This window comes from Corvus kubaryi, unplaced genomic scaffold (genome assembly GCF_017639235.1).
Source record: "Corvus kubaryi isolate FWS band 111438036 unplaced genomic scaffold, C.kubaryi_AGA036_p1.0 37354, whole genome shotgun sequence".
Lineage (NCBI taxonomy): Eukaryota > Metazoa > Chordata > Aves > Passeriformes > Corvidae > Corvus > Corvus kubaryi.
In genome coordinates, this window is record NW_024581116.1 from 3,292,504 (window position 1) to 3,318,831 (window position 26,328).

Here is a 26,328-nt window from a genome sequence, read left to right on the forward strand (position 1 = left end):
TAAAATACTCCTCAATATCTTCTTCATCAAAAAATCTTATACCTTTTGTAAATTTCAATTCTCAACTGCTTTACCATTTAGTAGGGAATCTTAAGGGGTTTTTTTTTATTTTAATTAGGGTGCTGATAAAGAGAAACAAATCCTTTTACATTATCTGTGTATAGAAAGCAAAAGTTTTCTGTATGTTCTAGCTCTGTTTACCATATTCATACTATTGTGAATGCTGAACAAAATCTCAGGAATCACTACTCTTTGCATAAAACAAGTTTAAAAGACCAGGATTAAAAAAAATAGTACTGAAAACTGTTCAGGAATGAGTATTCTCAATGTGCATTAAGAAAGCTACAGCTTCACAGGGAGGTTGTTGGTATCTGAAAGCTGCAAACCCTGCAGGATTGCACTTCACCACTTACAGGGTTTGTAGGCAGCAAAATGCACTGACTGCTTAATTAGCTGTCTCAAATGAACTATTAATAGCCAACATTGTTTAAATCAACTACACCAATGTAAAATTCAGTCATATCAAAATGTTCCAGTTTGTTAGGAGAATATCAGAGTATCTGATGTTTAAATAAACTGGGAGAGAAAAAAAAAAATCCTGTATCATTAGGGGCACTGAGGCACTAAGATTTTATCAAACGTACAGGATTATCTCTATTGAATAGGACCATTCACAAATCAAAACTCACTCCACTTCAATACTTTCATGCAGTGCTAATCAATTACAACCTTTTCTAGTTATTCAAAATCCATGTGCTTTTAATTTTATTCACTGGTGGTCTAAAATATAATGTTCAGGCCAAGCTAAGTCATTCTGTATTGCAACTTCACTTTTTTTCAATAAATATTCATCTAGAGGTTTTCTTAGAGAGAACTGCTCATATGAAGACTGTGGTAATATTTTTATACTGTACCTCCTTGTTGAAGCAAAAGGTTAGGGGTTACCTAAATACCTCAACTGTATATACAAAAAAAGGAAAAGGTAAGTATTCACATGAAAAATCCAAAGGGACTATATTATTTATTTTTGCATTTCCTATGATTAATGATGCACCAGTGCATACTTGAAAACTGAAGTCAAAATAGGGTAACACCTCAAATTCCTTTACAAACTGTACAAATATCAAACTTCCATCCTGTATTAACTACTCTACCAGAAATATTTAAAGGCTCTGCCACCCCACATTAAGAGTATAACAATAATACTGAAATTCCTCTCAAGCTGTGTGATTTCTTGGTCACAGTCAGACTAATATTAATCTTAAAATTGCACCTTATACCTTTATTTTCCCGACTGTTTTCAAAAGAGAGTTGTACCTTTTTATGAATAACAAGAAACAGCAGCCTTAAGTAAATAACAAGCATCTAATACTGCATCCATTTAAGTAAACAGGGAAAAATAAAGAAGCTAATAATTCTGGCAAGAGATGCTAACTAGGCAGTTAGAGACAAGATAGACAAATTATAAATGTGTTTACAGACTGTCACACCTTGTGGCAGACACCATCAAAGAACAACATGGATAACAACTAAGAAACACTCTCTAAAACTCTAACTTAATGCAAAAAGCTGAAGATACAACCAGAATCTGGCATTATTTTATGCTTGAGTCCAGCACACTCCTGTGGAAATTAAAGGAGAAAGGGAAAGGAGGAATTATCCCGTGCTTGCCAAGCTTCAAAGGTGCTGAGCACCAGCGTTCCTCCTGCTTGGATACAACAGGAGCCAAGGGCAGCTGTCAGTGCTGGGCACCTCCTGAAAATCAGACCATCTACATGTTTCCCTCTATGTATCCAATAAAAATCAATATTGTGTGTTGTAGGTGAAAGAGTTGGTTCTGAAAACTCATTAAATACACTCCATTAATAAGAATTACAATAAATTGCCGTATTTAATATGCCCTAGAGTATATAATATTTTAATTAAGGCAGCCTCAAGATAAATAGTGAGTTTAAGATGGTAAAACCTGAAGCATTTTAGGGTCTTAACTTCAGCACTGAGAGAATCCAAGTTTCATACAAGCAGTTAAGAAACTGCAACAACATAAAACTGTTATTTTCAAGATAAAAAATGAATTTGCCTAAATGCAATAAATGCAACATTTATTCTGATAAGCATACTCAGAACTAAATTAATAGACTGTGTGCCATTTCAATGATATTTTCCTTGGAAATTTTGCCAGACTTAGGAATTAACCACAGATTTTCATCTGGAGACAAAAGTCACCCACAAAATGCAGAAAAACATCCACCTCCTCCACCACAGAACCCCCACAAGTATCTACTCTTATCAACAAAATTAATTTGTGCTCACATTACATACAATAGCTTTCATTTCTATTAGATATCTTCATTCCAAACTGCCTTCTAAAGTCTTCTGGGAAACAGGCTAAGGAGGTCTATCTTCTGCTCTCAGGTGTTTTTGTTTTTAAGTTAATAAAGCCTAAATCTAAGAGCACATTTCCTTACATAAACATGCTCTCTTCTACAAATAAATATAAGACCTGCCACTTAACATACTGAAAAGCACACCCTAAAGAGAATATTTTAAAGATGAGCACAAAGACAAAATAAATTCAGGTTACTGTATCGTAAAACAGTTTAACACTTCCAATAAAAAAAATTTCCATAATTCATGCATCTGTTTCCTGTATATATTTTTTATTCTGCTTGTTACCATACTGTGTACTGTTCTAGCCTTCTTCGTGTAGTTTTAAGTTTCCTATTTCATGTAGGAACTTGCCCCAGGAGGGAAAACTAAACTCCGTAGGTTTTCTCCTGACTCCCTTGAACTGCTGAAGTCATTTTAATCAGAGCAATTAAATTACTTTGCACAACCTACTCCTTATTAAATGTTTTATTTATAAAAATTAATTTTAGGACAGCACAAAATTAAAGGAAAAAAGCTACATTCTCCTTTATGTACACAGGGTGCTTTAAAAAGTATTTTTGTATAATATCCACTGTATTCATAATCATTTCCCTTAATATTTTTTCATCTCTAATAAAACTGCCTTTATTTTTACAACAAAGGGTAGAAACAGTTTCTTCTGCTGTTTGTCTCTTAAAAATGCCATATTCATTAAGGTCAGGCAGCTTGGAATTAACAATAGTTTTAATATGTTATAGCTAAAAACCCCATGGCAAAAATTTTTGGCAGGAATTCATTCAAATATGATTACTGTATTTCTGATAGACAGCCTATTTCACATATTATATTTAATCAGAATTGCTAGCATTTCATAATGACTTAAAATTTATTATCATTCATTTTCTTGATTAAGGAAAGATAAAAGCTGATGACCTTACATACATTTATTTTCCCCAGAATTTATTTGAACCGTAAGTGTGCCAAACCATTGTTTACTTATCCCTCATGGTCAGATATCTTAGATCTAAATCTACTCTGTGGTTTACTGAAACAGACAGAGCCACTGCCAGTTACATAATATAATACTGTTCAGAGGAAAAGAACCTGGCCTTGATCACAATGAAAATTAACACTAATAAGATGCATTTGCATCTATATGCACATACACACACATACATCAAGCACCATATGCTGCTTGCAGTGGCTCTGCTGTAACAAATCGGAGCAGGGGGATATTACAAGTCATTAGTAATTACTGAACTGAATTTCTCTGTCAGATACATTTAATATATATGACCCTATACACACAAGCAAAAGAAAGGGTTGCTTATTTTTTCATTAAGGAAAAACAATACAGATAAATAATTACACCTAAGTGCATTGACTACCAGATAGTGTTAATCCCTCAAAAGTCCTGTAATTCATATAAATACAAATCAGAAAAGACAGCGTTAAAAACACACAATATTTTAATGTATCCATGTGTGGTACTAGAACAGGGTATTCTTTCTTTTAAGAAATGTTAATGAGCTGTGTATGCACAAATACATACATGTATACAGTTCAAGCCTCTAATTCCTGCTAACTCATACTTCTAAAATTGTGTAATTCATGTTAAAAAAGTCAAACTAGCAATAGTATAAATTTAGAAGACTTCTCTATCGGTACAATATATTCCACCCTAGCACTGAAGCTGTAAAGGACTATGTGATATTGCATTCAGATTTGTCAGCAGTACCCAAAAAACATTTGCCACTCTTCATGCATCTTGCTAATAGGCGGTGGAGGAACTTGCCAGGGTCCTGTCTTAATATTTTTTAAAACTTGTGTTTATTAATGCTATCACAGTGTTCTACATATACTGTAAATGTTAGTGCTTGCTTGTTAGTGAAATAACTGATGCCAGAAGTACTGGTTTTAGAATACTTGGTAAAATTTATGAGAGAGAGGTCTCGAGTCAGTCCCTTCATACCTTCTTGCTTCTTCCCATAGGACCATTACAAAAGAAACTGCTTTTGTGGGCATCCGACTGGCCACTCTTAACTCACTTCAACTTTCAAAGTGAAAATACACATTTAGGCAAAGTAGTCTTATTTGTAGGTCAGCTGGTGTTTTTGACACAGTGCAATATATTTCCACTGAAGGGGCTCACAAAAAAAGGCACACCACATTGGCATGGACAGATCCCTGATACAAATGCAGAGCTGTTCTCCTGAGAGCTGATAATACTCCACAACTGTATTTTTGTATTAACACTATAATACATCAATAATTTACTACGAGCACAAACCTTCATGTAGAATCAGCAAGAATAATTTTACATTAATTAAACCGGATTCAATGGAAACTAAAAGGCATTTTAAGATATGACTTAAAAAAAAAGAAATTAAAAATTCTGAGGACCGTGTCAGAATTTGTTATTTTAATTTAACATGTCTCCAAAAGCCTTTCAAGTGAGCCATAATACTGAACTGCCATGATATTTATGTCCTTGCAGCATTTTCTGTACAAATTCCAGGAGTAACTTGCACTCAAATGCATCATCTATTCAACTGTGAATCCTTCACCTTTAAATAGAAAGCTTTTAGGAAAAAAAGAAGTGTCACATTTGCTCTGTAACACTGAAGGGACACATCTGGTCTAGCTTAGTGACTCTGTATTAACAAGAGTTTGATGAATTAATTCTACCAGCCATTGTACAATACCCGAGCACAGGAGCAGCTTTGTGACAGAGTACTTACAGCCCGCAGTACATTTACTTCCTAACACAATCTGCAAAACTTATTTCCTCTAAGTAAGACCATCCATATAAATTCACACTAAAAAAGTTCATCATCTGCATTTTTCCAATCAGTGGTATCAAAGTTTAACTCCGCGGCGTTTGGGTATTTGTGGAATAACCAAGCCATAACAATGAATGGTTTATTCAAAACTGACAGGACCAGAAAGCAGCAACTATTTACTTAGGCGCCGTACCTTAGTGTACACCAGTAAAAATGTTCTCTTTTCCCCAAAAGGATTTTCTGCATAAAGGGCATTCACTTTGCTTCCTTCCCACCCCTCTTATATCCAACTCTGTACATTCAAAAACTAAGTGCTATATTTTTCTTCCTATTCAGTATATTTTCATTTCCCCTTTTCAGATTAAACGGCATAAACAGAAACACTAAAACAAATTCAGAAGTTACACTCTTTATACTGATATTTTATTAAAGAAACCAACATTCAGAAAAAGTGCAGTCATCTGTGGATAAAAAAAATAACATCTAAGTAACAAAAAAAAAAATAATAAATTTAGCATCAAATGGGAAGAAAGTTATCTTCCACAGTGCAAATCATTTTCATACTGGAGCAAGAGCAGTTTCATTCTAGTGCACCACTGTATATTGCATATGCAAATATTAGAACAACTTTTCATTTTAGAGTGTTTCAGGAAAAGGAGCTAAAATCATTCTCTGTTATTCTGGATGGCAATTAACTCAGTCACGACCTTGTAATAATTTGGGGTTCTATGTTCATTAAAGTAAAATTTTAATACTACCTTTAAAAGCAAAAGCAAAATCTTAATTACAGCTGAGCTACCTGTGTATTAATCCATCTTAAAATAAATGAAGACTTGAGCTTGCCCAGATGAAAAGATAAATTATAATAATACTCATTAGGTACAAAAAGGCTTGAAAGAGTATAATTTTATTACTTTGAATTATAATATTAATTTAGCAACTAATTTCAAGGCACATGTGTAATGCACATGTGTAAACCCTACTCGAAGGAGCAGCTCACAGACATACACACGAGCTGGAATGTTCCAATTCCGATCAAAGACGTGTGTAGCCGGATGTGCGGTTAATTCACTGATCAAATTTTCACAACTGAAAAACATCTTGAGACAAAGTCCCAGTTATCAGTAGTGTGGGCTTTGTGCTTTATCATCAGAATTACTCTTCATGATTTCACATTTTATGATATAATTCAAAAATAATATAATCTGTCTCAAACAAACAAAAAAATTAAAAAGGAAAAAACAAAGATAAAAAGGCACTGATTTTTAGTTCCAGCATTCTTAAAGGGCACAGTGAGACTGACTGAAATAAATTTAAAATACCCAGAGAATCTGAACTCTAATCTTAGTGACATGTTCTTACAGTAAGCTTGTGCTCCATAAAACCTATATAAAAATGTCAGGAGTGCAGATGCATAGCACATGCACTCACCGTAAGACACAAATCTGCCTTGTAACAATAATATACAGTAGCTCTTCAACGTGCCTGAAAGATTTTAAAATGCACTAAATCTATAAAAACAGTCTACTGTCAGACTTCAGCTCTGTCCACTAAATCAACCAGATATATGGAATAAACACTATTTAATAGCTAGTAAATTTTTATCAGTTTTGTATAAAGCTAGACAAATTTGAACTAACAGTTGTTTGAAGACTTCTACCATTACATTTCATAATCTTACTTGCTCACTGAACTGGCTAGATATAGTAAATATACATCATATAATGGCTATTCCCCTTGAGCAGATATGCATAAAAGAAGAATAATCTAAACAAACTAATAAAGATACTTAAATGGGCAGCAATTTTACTAGTCCCAACACTGATTTAAAAGATGTCTCTTTCTCTTCTTTACATACCTGGTTGTAACCAATTACTGATGTGTCTTCACCCCTTCTTGTTGCAAAACTTCCTTTAAAACTTACAGCATACACAGCACAATATTTAAGACCTCTACACATAAAAATGCTCTTTTTTTCAGTAGCAAAGAAAATCTGAAGGTTTTTTTAGGCTGACGATATCTTCACATAGAAACACAGAACGTCTGCAGACAGTAAGAAGCCTTTAGTAAGCCTTTTTGCTGCACCATAATAATCTGATCCAGAAATTCAAGGGTACCTTAAACAACGGGCTACCTGTTCTAGCCATGCTTAGGAATGTGGCCAAATCATTTTTATTGATTTAACCTTTATAGGAATGCTACATATCCTCAGAGCAAAACATTTCTAATGCATTTATAATATGATATACCTCTGAGAAGTTATGAAAAAAAAATCTTGTGACAGATAGGCTAGCCCCCCTCCACTATTCTGCTTTTCCCAATCTAGTAATCGATAGACATTGAAGTGTTAGAGTATTTTCTGAGTTTACATATGTCTGTATTCATAGGATGAAGCCAGAAACTAACACTTACAGAGGACAAGACTAATATCTGACCTGTCTTTGTTTAAGGAATAAGAACTAGTGAACTGATAGCCAAGACTCTAAATACTCCTTTCATTCTAGAGTTACACATCAATCATGTTACCTGCAAACATATCAAGTTAAAACTTCCAGAATTTACAGTCCTTTTTGAATAAACTGAGCAGCATGTTAGTTATGTTCAGAGAGCTTACAGAAGGTGGTTTGTATATCTCACCAGAATTCTTAAAGAAGTATTTCTCAAATTCCCTCTTCATCAGAAATCTACTTCATACACATTTCAAACCAGTATTTCTCGATGCCAGATCCATATTCTATTATTTTGAAGCTCAGGTTGGAAAAAATAGTGTATTTTAGTATTTGCTGGTTTTGGAATGTTACAAACCACACTTGAGCATTACCAGGAGTCACTTGTTTTTCAGAAAGTAAACTGTTCCGAGCTGCTCATTATGGTAAACTTTAGTGTAAAGCAGAAGTGGATACAGTGACTGAGGAGTCAGTCAAACAACAGCAAATACATTTATGTTACAAAACACATTAGTTACACTTCTTATAAAGAAAATTATGTGAGAGGTGTTTGGTCAAAAAAAAGAAAAAACAACAAAAACAAAACTCAAGCAGAAACAAACAGAAATAGCTCCTAGCATGAAATTCTAGTATGTTATTCTTCACAACAACAAGAACCCCAGCCAGGCACAGTTTCAGCAGGCAATATGCTGTAACACAAATCACCAAGTTTAGGAAAATTTAGTTCTACATTTTTTCTGGAACCAACAATGTCTAGACATCACTGATATTCTTCTCATCCACAAAGAAATATGAATCAATCCTACAAAGAAAGAAAGAACAATTCCTTAGGGAGATAAGTGCCTATCTACACACATAATGTGGACAAGTTAGTACATCAAAGCTGTGAACTGTAATTAATGTATGGCATATGGAAAAAACATGTATCTGCAAATTCTCAGATTGGTTTGATCTTTTTTCAATAAGAGTTTGGCTTTTGATTATTACATCACTAATTTGATTACAAAGCTCTACATCACTGTTTGTTTCTTCATCCACTTTTTCTAAGAAATATTCTAAAGATGAATCCATATCCAAAATGCACAACATCCACACATAAAATATCCCCTGGCATGAGCCTTACACTTCCTTAACCAGATGAAATCAAGCCTTTACTGTGAGGTGCACAGTGATTTCTCCAACTGCAGCATAGTTCTACCTTCATTCATAGTGCACATGATGAATGTGACCAGGTAAGTGCCTGCATTCACGCAGACCCAGTTTGTTCTGTACTACCATAGCCTGAGAGCATTCAGCCAGTTACCACACACAGACCAGGGACAACATCCATGAATAAATAATAACTCCCGACCAGATCCCAGAAAGTTCATTGATGCATGTCAGATCATACTTACTTGATTTCAGTTCTATTACATGTAGAGTAACAGTTCTTGGAACAAGAGGAAAACACAAAAACTTACAGATTCTAGAATTAAAAAAAAAACCAAAAAACTTTGGATGATACACATGACAAAATCTTTGTAACTAACAGCCTGGTGGCCAGAGCTGTATCCCTCTTCCACTGGCACGTTACAGAACTTTTGTCAGTTGCTGTTACGGTGCACCTTAAGGAAGGAGACAGGTAATGCTGGAAAGCAGTGGAATGTGTTAGAAATGCATATTTTTACAGATAGTGATGATGGAAGAAGGCACCACATCATAGTTTAAATGCAGTTACACCAATACAACTGCTTATAATAGCACACTTCTTTTTATAACATAATAGATACGTTTGTACAAGAGGGTTTATTAGCAGAGTTATTCTGACAAACAATAACATCTTTTGATGCTGCAGAAAAGCTGCTCTGTGCTAGTATGTGAGAAAGGTCAGATGGTGGAAAACTAACTTCATGCTCTCAACCTGTAAACTCTTTCCTTTCCTGACTGCTAACAAATGTCCTAACAGGGGAGATCCACAGCTTTTCCAAGAAGTCACATAGGGAACCTTTCGCTCTGCTCTGATGGAACAGAACTTGTGCACATTCACCTTCAGGAGCTCTGCCCTCTGTGGCAGCTCTCTGACTAACTCTGTCTACACAGAAAAACTGCCTCCAGATTTTCACTTCATTACAGATTTATATATACACAAGCATGTATCCATACATGTCTGTAAAAACCAGTATACTTGAGTACTCAAGCCTGCATGCTATTAGAGAAGCAACTGTGATACTTCAGGAACCTCTAACTTGATTTCAGTGTTTGGAATAAGGGAAAACAAAGTCAGGAGACAGCAGGCTCTGGGAACATATTTTTGCAAGGCTGTTTTATAAGGGACTCTAGCAGGAAAACTGTACACATAGGAAAATCTAGTTTAGACTGGGATTACACATCAAAGAGAGGAGCACCAGAAACTACTTGTCATTGGTAACATGCACAGAGGCTCAGAGTGGTAGAAGCACTAAGGATCAGGTAATGCACACGTTTTGGCAATGTGTAATTCATGTAATACAGCTTGTTTCCATGGCAATTCTAATAATTCTTTCACATTTCCCTGTAAATTTTTTTGGTTTAAAGATTCTCACACATTTACTAATGGTAAAAGTAGTAGGAGAATGCCATTTCACAGCCAAGTATTTTGACTCTGGCAAACTTGCCTTTTAGCATTCTGTCATCCATCTCATACTTCTGATCTTTTCAGTCTCATGTCTTGAAAATAAGCATAGGTATGGCCCCGTTTTCAAATGCCAGTTCTTGGACATTGGTCTTCTCTTTTAAGGGTACTTCTCAGCATCATCACACTTGTCTACTGTCCCACATCTATTTTCTGATAGAACAGGACATAGCTCCCACAAGAAGCTGATTCCAAACTCATTTGAAGGTATTATGATCATAAATCTGATTCTTCTACTTTCAAAAATCATCAAAAAGAATATGAGCACCTTACTGAAGATTTTGCAACTGTCTGATTTTCACATGGCAATGGCTATCTGGTATGCCTTTTAAAGGTCCTGGTCCCACATGGAAGCCAGAGCCACCTGAAAATTCTAAACATCTTAAGAACAAACCCTGAATCCCTCACTTCTTTTACAGGAATTCTGAAGATTATGGTTTTGTCATACATTTGTTTAGTGCCTACCACAAAATACCGATCCATTGGTGTGACCTTTACAAGACAACACAGATCAGTCACAATAGCAGAATGTTTATAAATGGCATCATCACTTCAGCCTTGCTGAGTATCTGTTTGTTTTAGCCCAAAGTAAAGTTGTCTCCAAGGTTAATTTATTTTGATGGACATTTGAGAAGACTGTTCTAAAAAAAATTAATATTAAAAAGTTATACTTATGACTCACAACATCAGGACTTGGTAATTTTGGTTCATGCTGGGAAAATGCTTAGCAAATATTGTCAGAAAAATGCTTCCATTTTCTTTGTGTAAGCATATTTTAAACCTGAGAAAAGCAATGCTAACAATTGTGCCATCACCAAATATAGCTGTTCCCTTATTTTGGGTTGGATCAAAAAGGTATTTCAACTAAAAAACTGGTTTGGGCTGCAACAAAAAATGTAAAACATTTCAAAGGCTCAGTAACTGACTTGGTTGTAGCAACAGCACCATACAGGATTCTGAACAAAAAGAGTTGATTACTGTGTTCTTTCTCAGCCAGCTTTCTAAAAGCAGAGCTTACATGGTATGCAAAGTATTGTCCTGCATCTGGTCCTCATACACCAACACTCTTCACTGAAACCACCGCCAGACCTGAGACTATGCACAGGCTGTAACAGTCAACCCCATGAACATTCAGTGTAGCAAGGTGAAAAGACAACCAAAATTGATTAATTAAGAATAATTACATATCAAACTGGTGGCAGCTGTTCAGTTCATTCTCACAGATACTATCAGGCCTGCCATATACAGAAATAAGTACATGGTTTCTGCCTATCCCAATGATGAGAGCTCAAAAAGAATTTTTATTTTCTTTTGGACACCACCTTTCAAGTGAGAAGGTGGGGGGGAGGGGGTGGAAAATTCCAAAACACAGAATTTTTGGCAGAGAAGATGTTAGCAACAGTTTTAGAAACCATGATCAATATGAAAACGTTGAAGGAACTGAGTAAGTCACCATAAAGTGAATGGTGACCAACTCTTCCTTCCTCAGTATTGTGGTGAAAGACAAAAACAAATCAGAAGCAAAGGAGTGCAGTATCTCATGGCAGATTTCAACTGTGCCATGTATGCCACAATAGGACCTCCTATCTTGGATTATGTGAGTGCCTGTTACATCTGAACCCTACCTATGTATCTTCTAAAGCCTTTCTGCATCTTGAGATACTTACTTTTTTCTTTTTAAACTATTAGGAAGCGATAAAATACATCCTCCACATTCAATCTATTTTTACATTATATTCAGAGTCACTCATTGGTCCTACTCTGTTTATAGTCTTGTACAACACAAAATCAATTTTACATAGCCATCATTTCTCTAGAGGAACAAAAGGGTAACTATCCAAAAACAAAGTGTTCTGTGGAAATTGCCCAAAAATCTCCTTCACTGGAGAGTTTGGAGCAGAGGAGACAGCTGGCTGTCAGGAAGGTTTCAGTACTACAGAATCCTGCCCCAGTGACTCAGACAGGAATAAGTGGATTCTTTGAGCTCCCACCAAGTCCTACACCTCTTGTATTCAGTGACTAACAAGTAACACCCACTGATAAAGGTAAGGGCTTTGGTACATAATCAACTTCCCACATGAAAATTTAGGATGGAAACCTTGCAGTGACTCAAGATGCTCTGAAGGATGTGCTCAGGTGAAGACATTTATTCTTTAGTTGGTTATAATATCCTTGAATGAAAAAGGAATGAACAACTTTCCATTTAGTATGGGAAAAAGCAGGTATAAATGCAAGCATGACAGAGTGAACAAGCCAGTACGAGCTCACATCCCAGTTAACCTACAGGGAATCTGTCTGCATGCCCAAAATCTGGCAATAACAAGTATGAGTCTTGTTATCTCTAAGTTTCAGTGACAGGTTTTATTTATAAAGAAAGAGGCCTTAATGCAGCAAAATGCTTAAGTAAATGCACAGTTATTTGTATCTCATTCCCAGCAAAGTCAATGCTAGTATCCTTTTCAAAATCTAAAATAATCCAAATAATCAGCTCACACAGTGTTCTCTCGATGCAAAATACATATAAAATGCTTCCAGTTTTTATTACTGAATTTGGTAACAACTCATTTTTAATTTGCAATTGCAACAAAAGTCATGGAATCATTTAGGTTGGAAAAGACCCAAGTTTGAGTTGAACCATTAGTTTTCAAACAAGTCAAACAAGAATAGGAATCAGTTCCACTATTATTTTTTTTGCCTATTGAGAGTAATATTTAAATGTCTGCAAGATAACTTCAGTCAAGTTTTAGAGCTCATAAACACTGATTCCACAAACAAAAAGGATAGGGAAATATAAATATAAAAATTAAAAATTGCACATCCTAGTTCTAAGAATACACTGGGGGGTTTTTTTGTTTGTTTTTTTAACATAACACATGACTGAAAAAGAAAATTCAAAACCTCAACTGAATTACTTGGTAGGTCCAGTCCTGCTTCAGTAACAGATAACAACTGAACTGTCAGTTTAACTAACTAGGAAGTTATGTTCACGGCTGGGTTTTTTTTTTTTTTACAGTCAGATGGCAAAAATGGCTACAAGACTCAACTAATGGTCATTGCTGCAAAGTGGTGTGTTCTGGCTCAGATAAATTTTAAAACTCCTAAAAAAAGTGTGCTTCATTTTTGGTAAAGGACTATCCTTTATAAATTTTCCCAAACTAGCTCAGATTACTGAAAACTTACAGCTTTACAGGTAAACTGCTTTCTAGTGTTTCAACCCTAAGTAGATTTGAATTTAGGCCACCTTACTTTGGATGATAAATCAAGTGAGTGACTTTAGGGTAGAGGTCCTGACCAAGATGTAGAAGAAGTGACTCAAATTCTTAATCCAAGATTGATCATGCCAAGTCCTAAGGTTAAGAAGGTATGAAGACAATCACACATTTCCTTCTACCAATAGTCTCAAGAGACCAGAACTGAGACATATTGATGAAACCCATGAATACCCTTAGGAAAAAATGTTTGACCTTTCCATCTGGCAAAAAATAAAGACCACTTACACACGTTGTTGCATGAATTATAAGCAAGCATATCAGAATAACTTCAGTAATATAAATTTTAACTACTGTACTAGGCAAAACCTGAACTACAGAGGTTTAAAAGTGTGCTGACACTTATTCCTTCAGTCCAAACACACTGAAAGTCTTTTGAAGTTTAAAACTCACTGCAATAAATTTTTTTCCACCCTTGACTATAATAGGTGGACTACTTTTTGAATTTCTCAACTCCAGAAGTGGCAGGTATATTCTTACAATCAGCACTAAAATATCCCCAACATCTTTGTTTCCAGCTCCAACAAGAAAGAAATGAGTCTTTCACCGACCACAAATAAAAACACATGAATATTACCTCTCTTATAGGATTAAAGTAGCAGCAGCTGTTCTTCATGCTTTCATCACTCCACATTTAAAGCAACAAAAGGCTACCAAAATAGCAGCAACAGCTCTCATCAGCTGGAGAGGATGTTGGCTTTTCAGTGTAGGGCATGTGAACTGTTAGTGATAGAGCTACCAACACTTGTCTTTAATAGTAGATGCTTATACAAGAAACATGTGGCACACATGGAAAGCCACATGGCAAGCTTACATGTAGCAAAGGATAATACAAAAAGAAGTCTAATTCCTACTTTATTTTTATTAAGACAACTATCTTCACTTGTGTGTGAATGGAGGAAACAGTGTTGCCAACAGAAAAATCAGACATCCTTACAGATATCAAACACATTTCACTATCACCTACTTCAATCAGACTAGAAAAAGCTTTATTAAAACAGATGAGAAGACAAAGGGCTCCATTTAAAACTAAATGGTGTCCAGGAATTTCTGCCCAGGGCCCTAATTTGCAATTGAGTGTTGCAATCACAAAAAAAGTGTTACGACTTCCCTGTTTCAACAGGATCATAATGATAAATCAATTAATAACTTTCCCTGAAACTGTATGTCACTACACAGAGAAGTCTTTTTATGAAAGAAATTAAATGCCTCTTAAACAGTTCAATCAATCTGTGTTTAAATAAGCCATTTTCAAAATTTTGGTCTATTTTTCTGGATTAATATAAACATTAAAGAAAAATAGCTGGTGGTTTGGGCTTTTGATTTTTATCTGTCTTAAGAATTCAAAGATAAATATTGCCATCGTAATCCTGGCTCCAGAAAAATACTTGACTTGATTATTCAAACACTGCACTGCTTTTTCAAAAATAATTCTATAATTCATTAGAAAGAACCCCTAGAGTTTCATCTCTCCTTCTATAACTTGATCACTTATCTTTTCAGCCATCTGAACCATAACAGGACACAACAGATACTGAGTCGTCACTTTAAAGTCAGCATTGGGCACACAACTGCAGCAGTATGTGAACGTACCTGGGCAGGCAGAGTGGGAGATCCTGCCAGTGCAAACTCACAGGCAGAGCTTGTTTTAATATATTGCTTTCCAAAAAGAGAGTTTCATTCTTGAAGGAATAAAACTGGCATTTAACAGGGAAACAGAGAATAGAGAAGTTTGCCAACCTCTACAGAGTCGTTCTCTTGAAGTCACCAGATATGCATCGAGCCCTGTTTAACTTGTATTAAAGCTGGTTCAGTTGAGTAGATTTTCAGTATTCACGCATAGGGCTATTTCCTTGCAATTCCACCACAGTCAGGACAAACAGACCTAGAAGGGCCTAGTCCAGGACCAATACTATTTCTGCAGCTCTCCTAGTACATCCCATTCAATGACAATCAGCATTTATACCTCTACAGTTTTTAAAGCAAATTTACATACAGCTAAATTTAATGGCATCATTTGTAGTTAAGTGTTTCAGACCTACACAGATTTTGATTTCCACAACTGATCTGTTCACTATCAAAAGCAAAATTGGAATTACTGAGACTCTAAATAAAGAGATGAAGTTATTTGTCTGCCTTCACTGCTATTGACTGAACTGCCTTACCAAATTATTAGATAAAATGTAGGAGAAAGGTCTGATTGTAATGAATCTGCCAACTATACACATACACATTCAATTGGAAGTTACGAAGAGAGGAACAAAACACTGAATTCATTAAACAGTAGAGGAGTAGAAGAATGTTAAGAAAATGTATTTTCACAGATCACCCTCTTCCTGCCTCCTAACATATTTATTCCCATGTTTTCTCCCAGATAGTCAAGTAGATTCATATTAACTGGAAGTCAGCAAAATGTTATGCTTGTATATAAGCCTATCTATACACGCATGCAGAGAAAGAAATAGATAAAATTTATTTTAAAGAAAACATGAATACCTTATTTTCCTAAAAAAAGAGAGGAATAGAGGGGTATTTTTTCATCCTTTCCAATACTTTAACAAGTCTCCGGATTTGCTCAAACTCCTTACTTTAGGAAATTCTTTCATAGTAACCTTTTGCACTGTACTGGCCATATAAAACATACTCTGGTTTTAACAGTAACACAAAACATTCTATCATAACTGAGAAGCAGGTCTGTACAATAATAATTATCTCTTTTGTGCAGTTTCTCCAAAAAATTAGAAACAGATAAGAGAGTGCTTGTTAGGGGAAGGGGGAAACAGATAAGAGTGCTTGTTAGGAGAAAGGGGGTGGGGGGGGAGAAGATGTATTTAACATTACATCATTTTTTTCAGAGAAATATGCAGAATCATTCTAATGTCTACATTTTCAAATACATAATAGCAGGAGCTTTGCAGTCTAACATAAAAAGTAGTCATAGGTACGGAGTCACATATTAAACCACATTGATACATACCTTCCATAAAGACTGCGTATTTTCTCCTCTTAACTTGGCTAGTGAAAGGGACTTTCCAGAAAATAAAACTAATTTTATTTAGTAATTTTAGACGCTGCTTAATATTAAGGTCTAGTCTACATTTAAAAGTATTTCCAAAGTAATTACAGTAGCTTGGCTATATTGGAAAAAGCAGTCTAGTACTGTAGCTATAGCAGTTAAACCAGGTAGACTATAAAATAAAAGCACATTTTTCTCACACAGTTGTGGAGCAATGAGACCTAAGGTCTGAATCTGGTAGGTTGGACCAAATGACCTCCAGACATCTCTTCCAACCTTAATTTTTCTATGATTCCATTCTATGGGATTATTATTTAACTGGTGCAGGAATACTGGCAAGCATTGGAAACAAGTGTGTATGTACCCATTTAAATGAAAATCCATAGAATATAAGCACACAAAGCAGCACAGGCTGACCCCCTCAGGTTTTTGATTTCCTGTGAGTAATTCAGAATATAAAAACTACAAGATTGGTTTAGAAGGGAGCTACCTTATTTGCAGAATTAACAGGGATCTTTTATAACACACAAGTATTAACTACTTTAATAGGAAAAAAATAATTTGCCATCAAATTCATTAGTTTTCTCCCACACTTAAAACAGCCAAACGCATTTATTTATACTTTGTGGAATTCAAATTTATTCCTGTAAGGCTTTTTTAAATCAGTATTTACACATCAGCTGTTCATGCTACCTTGCTGTGCTCCACCAAAAGCACAGCAAGATAACAATACTTAGACTTGTACTTGATATGCTAAAGGCTTTACACCCAAACAAGGAGTCAAATATAGACTGATACACAATGAAGTATTACTGCAGTTTCTAAATGGATAGTCATCCTTTATTTCAGGACCAAAATATACTCCCTCAAAATGTTTTATCCAAATGGCTCTGAATCATAGTAAAAACAAAACAAAAGACATCTGCTAGCAATATACCATTGGTACAAAATTAAATAAGTACTTAACACGCTGTCCTTTTCAGGGTCACAGTGCAGTCTATTAGGGTCTACAGATTTTCTGGTTTTTTTCCAGGGGGTGAAACTGTCATGGCTGTTGCCTTTTTAAGTAAGAAAAAGGCCCACTCACAAGCAATCCTGTGCTTCTTCAGAAATACTCATTCAGTCTAGAAACGGAGGATGATTCAAAACCACAACTACTCAATTTTCTAAAGGTTGTACAAATCATGTTGGGGGAAAGGGGAGAAAAACAATCTGAGCTAAAAATAAGTAACAAAGAAACATTATCGTTCAGAGAAGGGTACATTAGGTCAGAAGCTGCTTCTTTTTAACACCAGAAAGTCCTTAGAGCCTTCTGTCTGAAAACTGAAGGAAAAGAAGTCACCAAGTCAGGAGAGCACGTAAGTTGTTTGCTCAGCATTTTCTACAAAAGCAAAAAGAACTTTAGTCACAAACTACATGTCCTTGGTAATGTGTTTTGAAACTAAAACCAGCTCATCGTTGTTAACATCTTAAAGAAACAGCCAATATTATTTTATATAATGAATTAGCACGTACCATTAGACCATTCTCCTCCTTGTCCCTTCTCCACCCACTTCCCACTTCGCCACTTGGCCATTTCTGCCATCCAGTTTTATCACAACTCTGAAGTTATTATTTACCATTTCTAGAGTCAAGCTAAAAGAAACACTATTCAGTTACTTCACAGCCCTAGGAGCTGTCGAGGGGAAGATGGGCTCCCTTCTAGTCACTGCAATGCCTTCATGTGTCATTAGAAAAGGTCATACAGTAACACATGAAAAGATCAAATACTGGTCTATGGAATTTAAAATTAAACTTCATAATATAAAGAGACAGTGACATTTAATACACAGTATATTATATAGATTTTTTTACATATTTATTATACATGTAACAAAGTCAAATAGAAGAGTAAGTAGATTAACCTGATGAAAATTAAGAGTACAATAAAGCTATTTATACATTTACATTAAAAAAAAGAAAGAAAATCGATGATGTTATATACTCATAAAGTACTAGAACCTATGCAGGGGGAGAAATACTCCATCTACCATTATTTAGCTGGTTCATTCTAAGTCCCAGAGCCAGTGTGGGATTCAAGGATAAACGAATCACCTTCCAGACCAATTTAGGGAGAACGTCATAGTCTAAATTACTATGTTGAACTCGCAATGATAGAGAAAAACAAGCACATTTCTGTAACTGCTCAGGGCTGTCAGGCACCTCCGAAGAAATGGGCACGTATCATGGGGACAGACTTCAGCATCACCCCAGCAACACCTGGGGAGGATTATACAGCTTTTGTGCTTTAGGGGAAAAAAGTAAAAATGTATATAATTAAAAAAAAAAAAAAAGACAAGCAGTGACCTCCAATGCCACAGAAGTAAGAGCTAAATGAGCCAGAAATAGCTCCTAGACGAGGAAGTTGCTCCAATATAGACACCCAGGACACAGAGCAACCTCCACTTTCCGTCTTCTAACTCTGGTCACCTACAGACATTCTAACTGTACATTTCCAATTAATTACCTAATCCAACCGGAAATAATTCCATGGGGCAGAATGACTTCAGAAGAATGAAAAACACAAGTACAGCTATAATGTCCACCTTGCTGCTCTTCTGTACAGATGAATAATGTCCTGTAACAATACTGCACACCAACACATACAATCTGTAGTATCAAATTAAATGTGACTAAAACAAACAGACTGCAAATGATGCAAGAAGCTGCAGTTTAAAGACTTCAGCAGCATCTGCCAGTTCTGGTCACAGTTACAGCTAAACTGGATTTTTCAGGTTCAGTCTGTTAGAACTAATGTACTGCAATTTATTACACCGGAGAAATAAAAACGTAAAAAAAAATGCTGAATTTAATTATCATATTAATTTATGGCTTAATCAGTATTTGGTTACAATATATATGTCTTCACTCAAGTATGGTAAGTAATTTCCAAATTTTATAATCTTTTACTTAGGTACTTGATGATACCTTAAAGCAACCTGTCAAAACCTGAAACCAGGAAGTTTCAGGAATCTAAGCTCAAAATCCTGGAACCATATATCTTAAAATATTTCAATTCAAAACAAAATTTCAAACACAGGAAGCTTGAGAAGCTGTATCCAACTCAGAACAAACTGAGTAGAACAGAGCACACAGTACCCTTAGAGAAACTGTTCTCATACTTAGCAAAACTGATTTCACAAATGAACTGCAAAACTTACATTAACTTTGAACTGACAAGAGAAAAATAAAGTACTAGTAGAGCAGAAACACAAGATACACATAACCCAGACTAATGCTAAACTTCAGCTAATTTTGTTTATAGAAAAAGCTGTTACCCAGATTAATATCTCCAGTCTTCCCTCATAAAAACATCCTTCTCGTGTTTCTTTTCCAGGCTGAGTACAAATGAAATTTTGAAATTAGTCACAGAAACGTTCCTTCATAAGTCTGTATAGACGCTCAACAATTTCTTTGCTCTATGTGGGTACTACTCCATATGTTAATTAAGATCCTCCGTCACCTCTTGCTCTTTCATAAGTAGGGACAGGATATTCAGCAACAACAAAGAGAAAGAAGCAAGAGATAAAATGAGTGTATTTCAGACTGTTTGACACTAATAAGGTCAAGTTCAGGTTGTACTTCAAGTGAACTCTGCTACTAAAAGGTAAAATGAAACTGCAGTATTGGAAAAGGGAGGTCTAAAATAACTACACTTTAAATGCAGTACAGAAATGTGGAAGCCTGAAAAATGAATTTTCAAATAGCTTTTCTGAAACTCACTCCATTTCAGCTCTTACATCTTTTATTACCAGTTCTGCAAACCCTATCAGGCCTCCTCAGCAAAATTCTGTTGAGCTAAGTGCTGTGCAAAGAGACTCTGCCTTTAAAAGCTTAAAAATACCACATCCGCATCAGAATAAGCTGTAGTAATTCCTCTCTAATGAATTTCCTTCCTGTATTCCATCCTACCTATAAAAGGAAAACTTAGAAAACTAGGGGCAGAACTATCTCATGCCACTCTTGCCTCATGTATTTAATGAGGTAGACAGGAACAGCCACACATGATCTGATAACCATGTACCACATCTGCTGCCACTGCCCTTCCATCGTCTCTACCCAAAGGGGGAAAAGTGCTCTTTGCATCTTTGCAGGGAAGGGTTTCAGCTCAGTAGGCTAAACTAGTTATTTATTTTTAAACAGTGCAATCTCAGCACAATTCTGGGTTCAAATATGGTAAACAAGTATGGGACAGAATAGAGAAATTCTTTACAGTCCCAAATTACAGTTTGGTTAACCAAAGAACTCCCTCAGCCAGGTCATTACTGATGTTTTCTTCCACCATCATTCCAAACGAACTATCTGAAGTCAGATGATTTTACTGATCAACGTCAAAGCAAAGATGGATAAACACACAACCAAAAGAAGCCTTAAGGTAACAGTCACAGCAGGGTTGTCCAAGTACTACAATATCTCATCATACAGTGTGATATAATACATAATTATTAACATTCAGCTCAAGCACACACTCATTCCATGCTAGATAAATTCTGGACCATTTTATTAAAAACAATAATCTAAACTGTCTATTCAGCATAACTTCCTAGTCTCTATAATCATTTACTTGTTTCAAGTAGAATCAAGGTCTGCATGAGCTCAGCTTTCCATGAAACCTAAGACATATGAAAGCCAACTCTCTAAAAACTCTTTTTCCTGGGGAAGAACTGAACCTGGAATGAGGTGAAACCTCATGAGGAACCTGGCAGGAGGGAAATGGCAGTCCCCATATTTGTATCTGCCTCACAGGATGAGTCAAGCTGACACATTTAGGTGTACTGGAAAAATAAAATAATAAAACCACAAAATAATCAAGGACACAGTTTAACAAATGCAAACTGGACTTAGCAGCAACAAAACCCATTGTCACAAAGAGAGATAAAAAAGCCATTTATGTTTTGAAGACTAGAATAACAAAATTCAATGTTTATCAAAAACCAAGTAGCCAGCTGACCTTAACAGCTAGCAAGAATGGCAAAGATTTTCTACAATACCTAGAAATCAGAGAGAGAATGTATTTTAGAAGTTATCTTAAGTCATAATGAAACTCTTTAGGTAAAATGTTCAACATTAAATTATGTCCTGTAAACAGCACGAAATGCATATTGTGTACTTTTTTTTAGTTAGCATGTAATGTGAGTGACTCAAAAGTATTTGGGGGATACTTATAAGGACATTCACAACTGGATTAACACACAAACACAAGCCAGTCTAGCAAAGCACAGCTCCTGAATCACAGGATTTCTTTACTGCTACATGAAGTGGGCATTTCTTCAGCACTGAGCAACAAGTTCCCTGAACACTCTGATAAGAAAACTGTTTTACCATACATAAGCAATGTTGTTATCAAACAGAATTTTCATTTCTGGATATGAAAATAAATTTGGCATCAAATACTAGAAGAAATCAGTGAGATCTTCCAAGGACTATGGGGTGAACAAATTGTAATCCAAGTCACGTCAGCAGAGGTTATCCAACGGGACAACATATCAGTTCAGAGACCACGCTTCCTCTGTTATTTCATTTCACATTCAAAAATTTAGAATTATATTCCTAAAGATGTTGTCATCTCAGAATGGATGAGAAATCCTAAATAAGCAGAACCCCAAAAGATAATTTATTTGATTGACAAGTGCGCAAGGATGCAACAGGCAATAAAGAGTAGATTTTATAGCTCATGCTATATATAGGGGAAAAAAAAATATATCATGCAGTGTTGGCAAGCCTGAAATAAAAATATGTTCATTCTAGATACTCCTTGAGTGACCAGAGGTCTAGAACCACTCTTTATTACCCAGTCTGAAATGAGAAATATTATTGACAACATTACAAAACCATTCAAATGTTTAATAACAGGGATCATGTAAATATCCCAAGAGTCAGGGAGACAAGTTCAAAGAGTTTTAATGAAATAAAGGTTTAAGAACTGGCCCCAGTTCTTACCCAGTTTCTCCCATAATTTACTAAATGCTAAAAAAGGAAAAAATACATTAAAAAATATATTCATAAACAAAAAGGGAATGTGAAGAATTTATAGTATCTCTATTACACACTAACACAACACTGAAGTGTATCAGAGGTGAGTGTAAGCTACAAGCTGGAAGAAGTTGAGTAAGAATTGCATTTGAAATACCTGGACACATTTTCAATGTCTGAAAAGACACAACCAATTAGGAGCAGTATTAAATTTGATATCATAGCAATGGATATTATTGTTTTAATACTAACTACTGTAAATACAGTAGATAACCAGAAAGACTTAACTAAACGCAATTAAAACATAGTTTTCTTCACTACTTCCACCATTAAAACCTTATAGTGTTGTACCATCAAATTTTGATTTTTGGTATGAAGCTTACCACAAGGACTAATTAAGGAACTTCAGATCACAGTAATTAGTATTTTCATAAATAGCTAAAATAGCTTTGAGAAGTCAAGACATTTTACTGAGCAGGGGATAAAAACCTCCCACTATAGCTGCAAATTGCTCAGCATAAGTCTTTAGACTGTCAGAGTCTCCAGGAATTCACTCTGTAAGTAGTGCTTACATTAGAAAATAGATGATCTCTACCAAACTATGAATTTTAATGGCTACGGTAAAATCAGCGTGGTTGTGAATCTACTGGGCAGAACTGTAATTTAAGTGCAGCCCATGAGCAGTTAGTTTGGAAACAGGTTGTAGATCAGCCAAACGAAATTAAGTAAAACAAACCTCAGCAAAATGCACTAGATGTGCTGAAAACTCTTTTTTAAATTATTAACACCTACTCCTGTACAATCCATGGTACCATAATAAAAAATCCAAATACAAATAAAGGATGTAGAAACCAAAGCAAGCTCCATATAGCACTTTGCTCTTCTAAACTAGTATAAGATAAATATAATTTAATTCCAAGGTCTTAACAATTAAAAGCTAAATATAACCATGCAAAAGGTAGTGCACTGCAAATTGACTTGTGTTTGGGAGATCTGTGACAATCTGATTAAGAAGCATTCATCTTAAGGTAATCAGCACATGCACTATCACCAATTACACAGTACTATGTAGGCAACATACAAACCAGATTCTTTTCTCAACAAACACAAAAATTTCTTCAAATCCAAGGACATATCTTAAATATTCTTAATGGAAAAACAGAATCATTTCATTAGTAAAATATCAATGTATACAATCAAAAACTTGTACACATCTTAAGACAGCTCTTTTTGCAGTACTTTATGATTTCAAGACTCCTATACATTTCTTGCCTTCTCAAATAAATCAGAAAAACCCTTCTGAGCTTATCTTAAAAACACAATTCTACAACAGGATTCAGCTTATTCCCTTAAAATGCTGTGGTTCAAAAACAGGTGTAGTGTATGTAACAGATGTAGCATATGAATAACCTCCTCACCTTAAATGTGATTACTCACAAGCTTAATGTTACATGTAAATTTAAGCATTCCATGGAATCAAACACTGGCTCAACACTTCTGTGCTGCAAATTATACCACCTTCAGACCATGAGATATTCTTATCCAGAGATTTCCAGATCTTGCCACTGGTTTACAACAGGATTTGATATTCTACTCCAAAAATACAGTTTCTCTCTCTTCCTTCTGCCTTCTAAATCCCTAAAATCCAACAGCCTATTTTTAATATCAACACAAACTACCACATGACATTCTGGATTAGCACTTAATGTCTCTATATGACTTATTTCTCGCGAGTTCATAGTCTTGCTGCACACATTTTGTTGAGAAAGAGAAGGGCAGGGCAAGTTGAAGTTATTCTTCACATTACTCCATGAAATCCTTAGCAAATAGGCTTCTCCACAATACCAAACCATGCAGAGATAGCCTCTATTTTCTTTTCTTTAAGAAGACGTTACCTTTTTGCACTGTATTGCTCCAATCTTTGCTATTTCCCAGGATCTTAAGATGTCAGCAGGATTTTGTTATAAATCGCCTAAACAGGAGAATCTGTAACTTCCTAAATCACATCGTTTATAAAAAACGTCAGCTTCTGTCAAAGCACAGAAAGTTCTTTTAAAGGCATAACTTCATTTTATGGCCCAAGCCAAAGGAAACAGTTGTCCTTTTTTCTGCATGGTTCATCCCTGGCACTCTATCATTTTCAAGAGTCTCCTTTTTTTTCTGTCCCAGCAAACAATAAAAATTTAAGTTTTAATGTGCTCATTGCAGTCCAGGAATTTCCTCAGTTCCTACCAGTTTAATGAAGCTGTGAAATATGTTACTCTGGAGCACAGATGATCTGTTTGCACAGCTTTCAAAGGATAACTGCACCAGTTCTGAAGCAAAAGGAAAATGTCTATTCCTTCCATTTGTATGGCCAACAATAACTTCTACATTCTGACAGAATCGTGTGTACACTGGCGGGGAAGGGGAGTTTCAAAACACTTTATCAGGAAGTCCACAATCCAATAAAATGCAGGCGCCCCAGATACTGATCCAAACTGATGCGCAGGATTTGACTCTGAAGTTCAGGGCTGCTGTTTCGTTTTTTAAACACAGTTAAGAGTTATTTTTTTCAACCAAGAACAACAGTTGTATTTTTCAGCATAGATGACCTTAAGAGATGTGAACAATTAGCAAACAGAATTCTCTTGAAGGAGAGAGAGCAGTAATATTTTTCTATCCAAAGAGAACTCAATACAGTAGAACACTGGGCCTGTAACAACGTACTCATCAACATTAGAATATTCAATGCACAAGAAAAAACTCTATCTTATTTACATTATACTGAAAAATACTCCAGTGGAAGGTATCTCATGATCCACCTGACAACAATCTAGTGGTCTCCTAAGGACATTTAACTGAAAACAAATTGCATCTTTCACTTTTGCAAAGAACTCTTTGTAGAATTTAATGGAGACAAGTAACTCCTTATGTATCTACTGCCCATGTAGCAATTCAGGTGAGAAATTTTTAGAGAACAGTGAAGGTAAATCCACAACACATGACTAAAAGCAACACAGCTTTACTCTCACCACCAAATTACAAAATGATATAATACCACAGCCTTGGAACTGGGTTTCTAAGAATCCCCTGTTCATTTAAAAGAATAAGTAACTTATTTTTTTAACAACTTTACTTCCTGTCTGTCAAAAAATTATTTACAAGCATTCCATATCATAATTTCATCAGCAATATTATGATCTCAGCAGTCTATCTCTCTGTATTAGCACTGAAGGATGTTAATAGAAAGTATTCATTTTAAAAGTATATATGGCAACTGGAAGCTTAGCTTTCTTTGATGAAGGGCTGAGAAATACAGGACTCTAAAGATTTCTAAAGTATATATTAAAAATATATTTCTTTACTCAGCAGTATTAGCTCTCAGTAGAAGATGTGGGTTTTATTTACTCAAATCATCTCTAAATGTTTTACAAATCAGAAGTAAAACACTAACAGCTCCATTACTAGTACCTGCTCTTCTTTCCCCCATCACCCTTATTCACACATTCTAAGAAATCAGCTAAAAGATGAATACACAATGCAGATACTACCAGATATTTTGACTGATTACTCACATCATACTCTGCAATTCAGGTGTAAAGCTTGTTGATTTTCTTCCACTGCTTGAAGAGGGAACTGCTGACATCGGGCTGGCCACAGTGCTGCTCATCTGGGTAAACAAAGAAATAACAGCACTTTACAATACTTGTATTCCATTTCCAAAAGAGCACATGTATGCTTCACACTATGTATTTAAAAGGAAGAAAAGATATTTGGAGTAACATGGCAAGTAAAGATT

General features: G+C 35.4%; 2 protein-coding genes across 10 annotated transcripts in view; one reads left to right on the forward strand and one right to left on the reverse strand.

Annotated features, from left to right (window-relative positions):
* Positions 1-26,328, reverse strand: part of SUPT3H (SPT3 homolog, SAGA and STAGA complex component) — a 255,558-nt gene that overhangs the window by 218,762 nt on the left and 10,468 nt on the right. For all 4 annotated transcript variants that reach the window (XM_042032809.1, XM_042032808.1, XM_042032807.1 and 1 more), the window contains exon 2: positions 26,105-26,199. In XM_042032809.1, the coding sequence (XP_041888743.1) occupies positions 26,105-26,199 (95 nt within the window). The remainder of the gene's footprint in view (positions 1-26,104; positions 26,200-26,328) is intronic.
* RUNX2 (RUNX family transcription factor 2) overlaps positions 1-26,328 on the forward strand; it is a 215,683-nt gene that overhangs the window by 3,518 nt on the left and 185,837 nt on the right. The window lies entirely within an intron of this gene.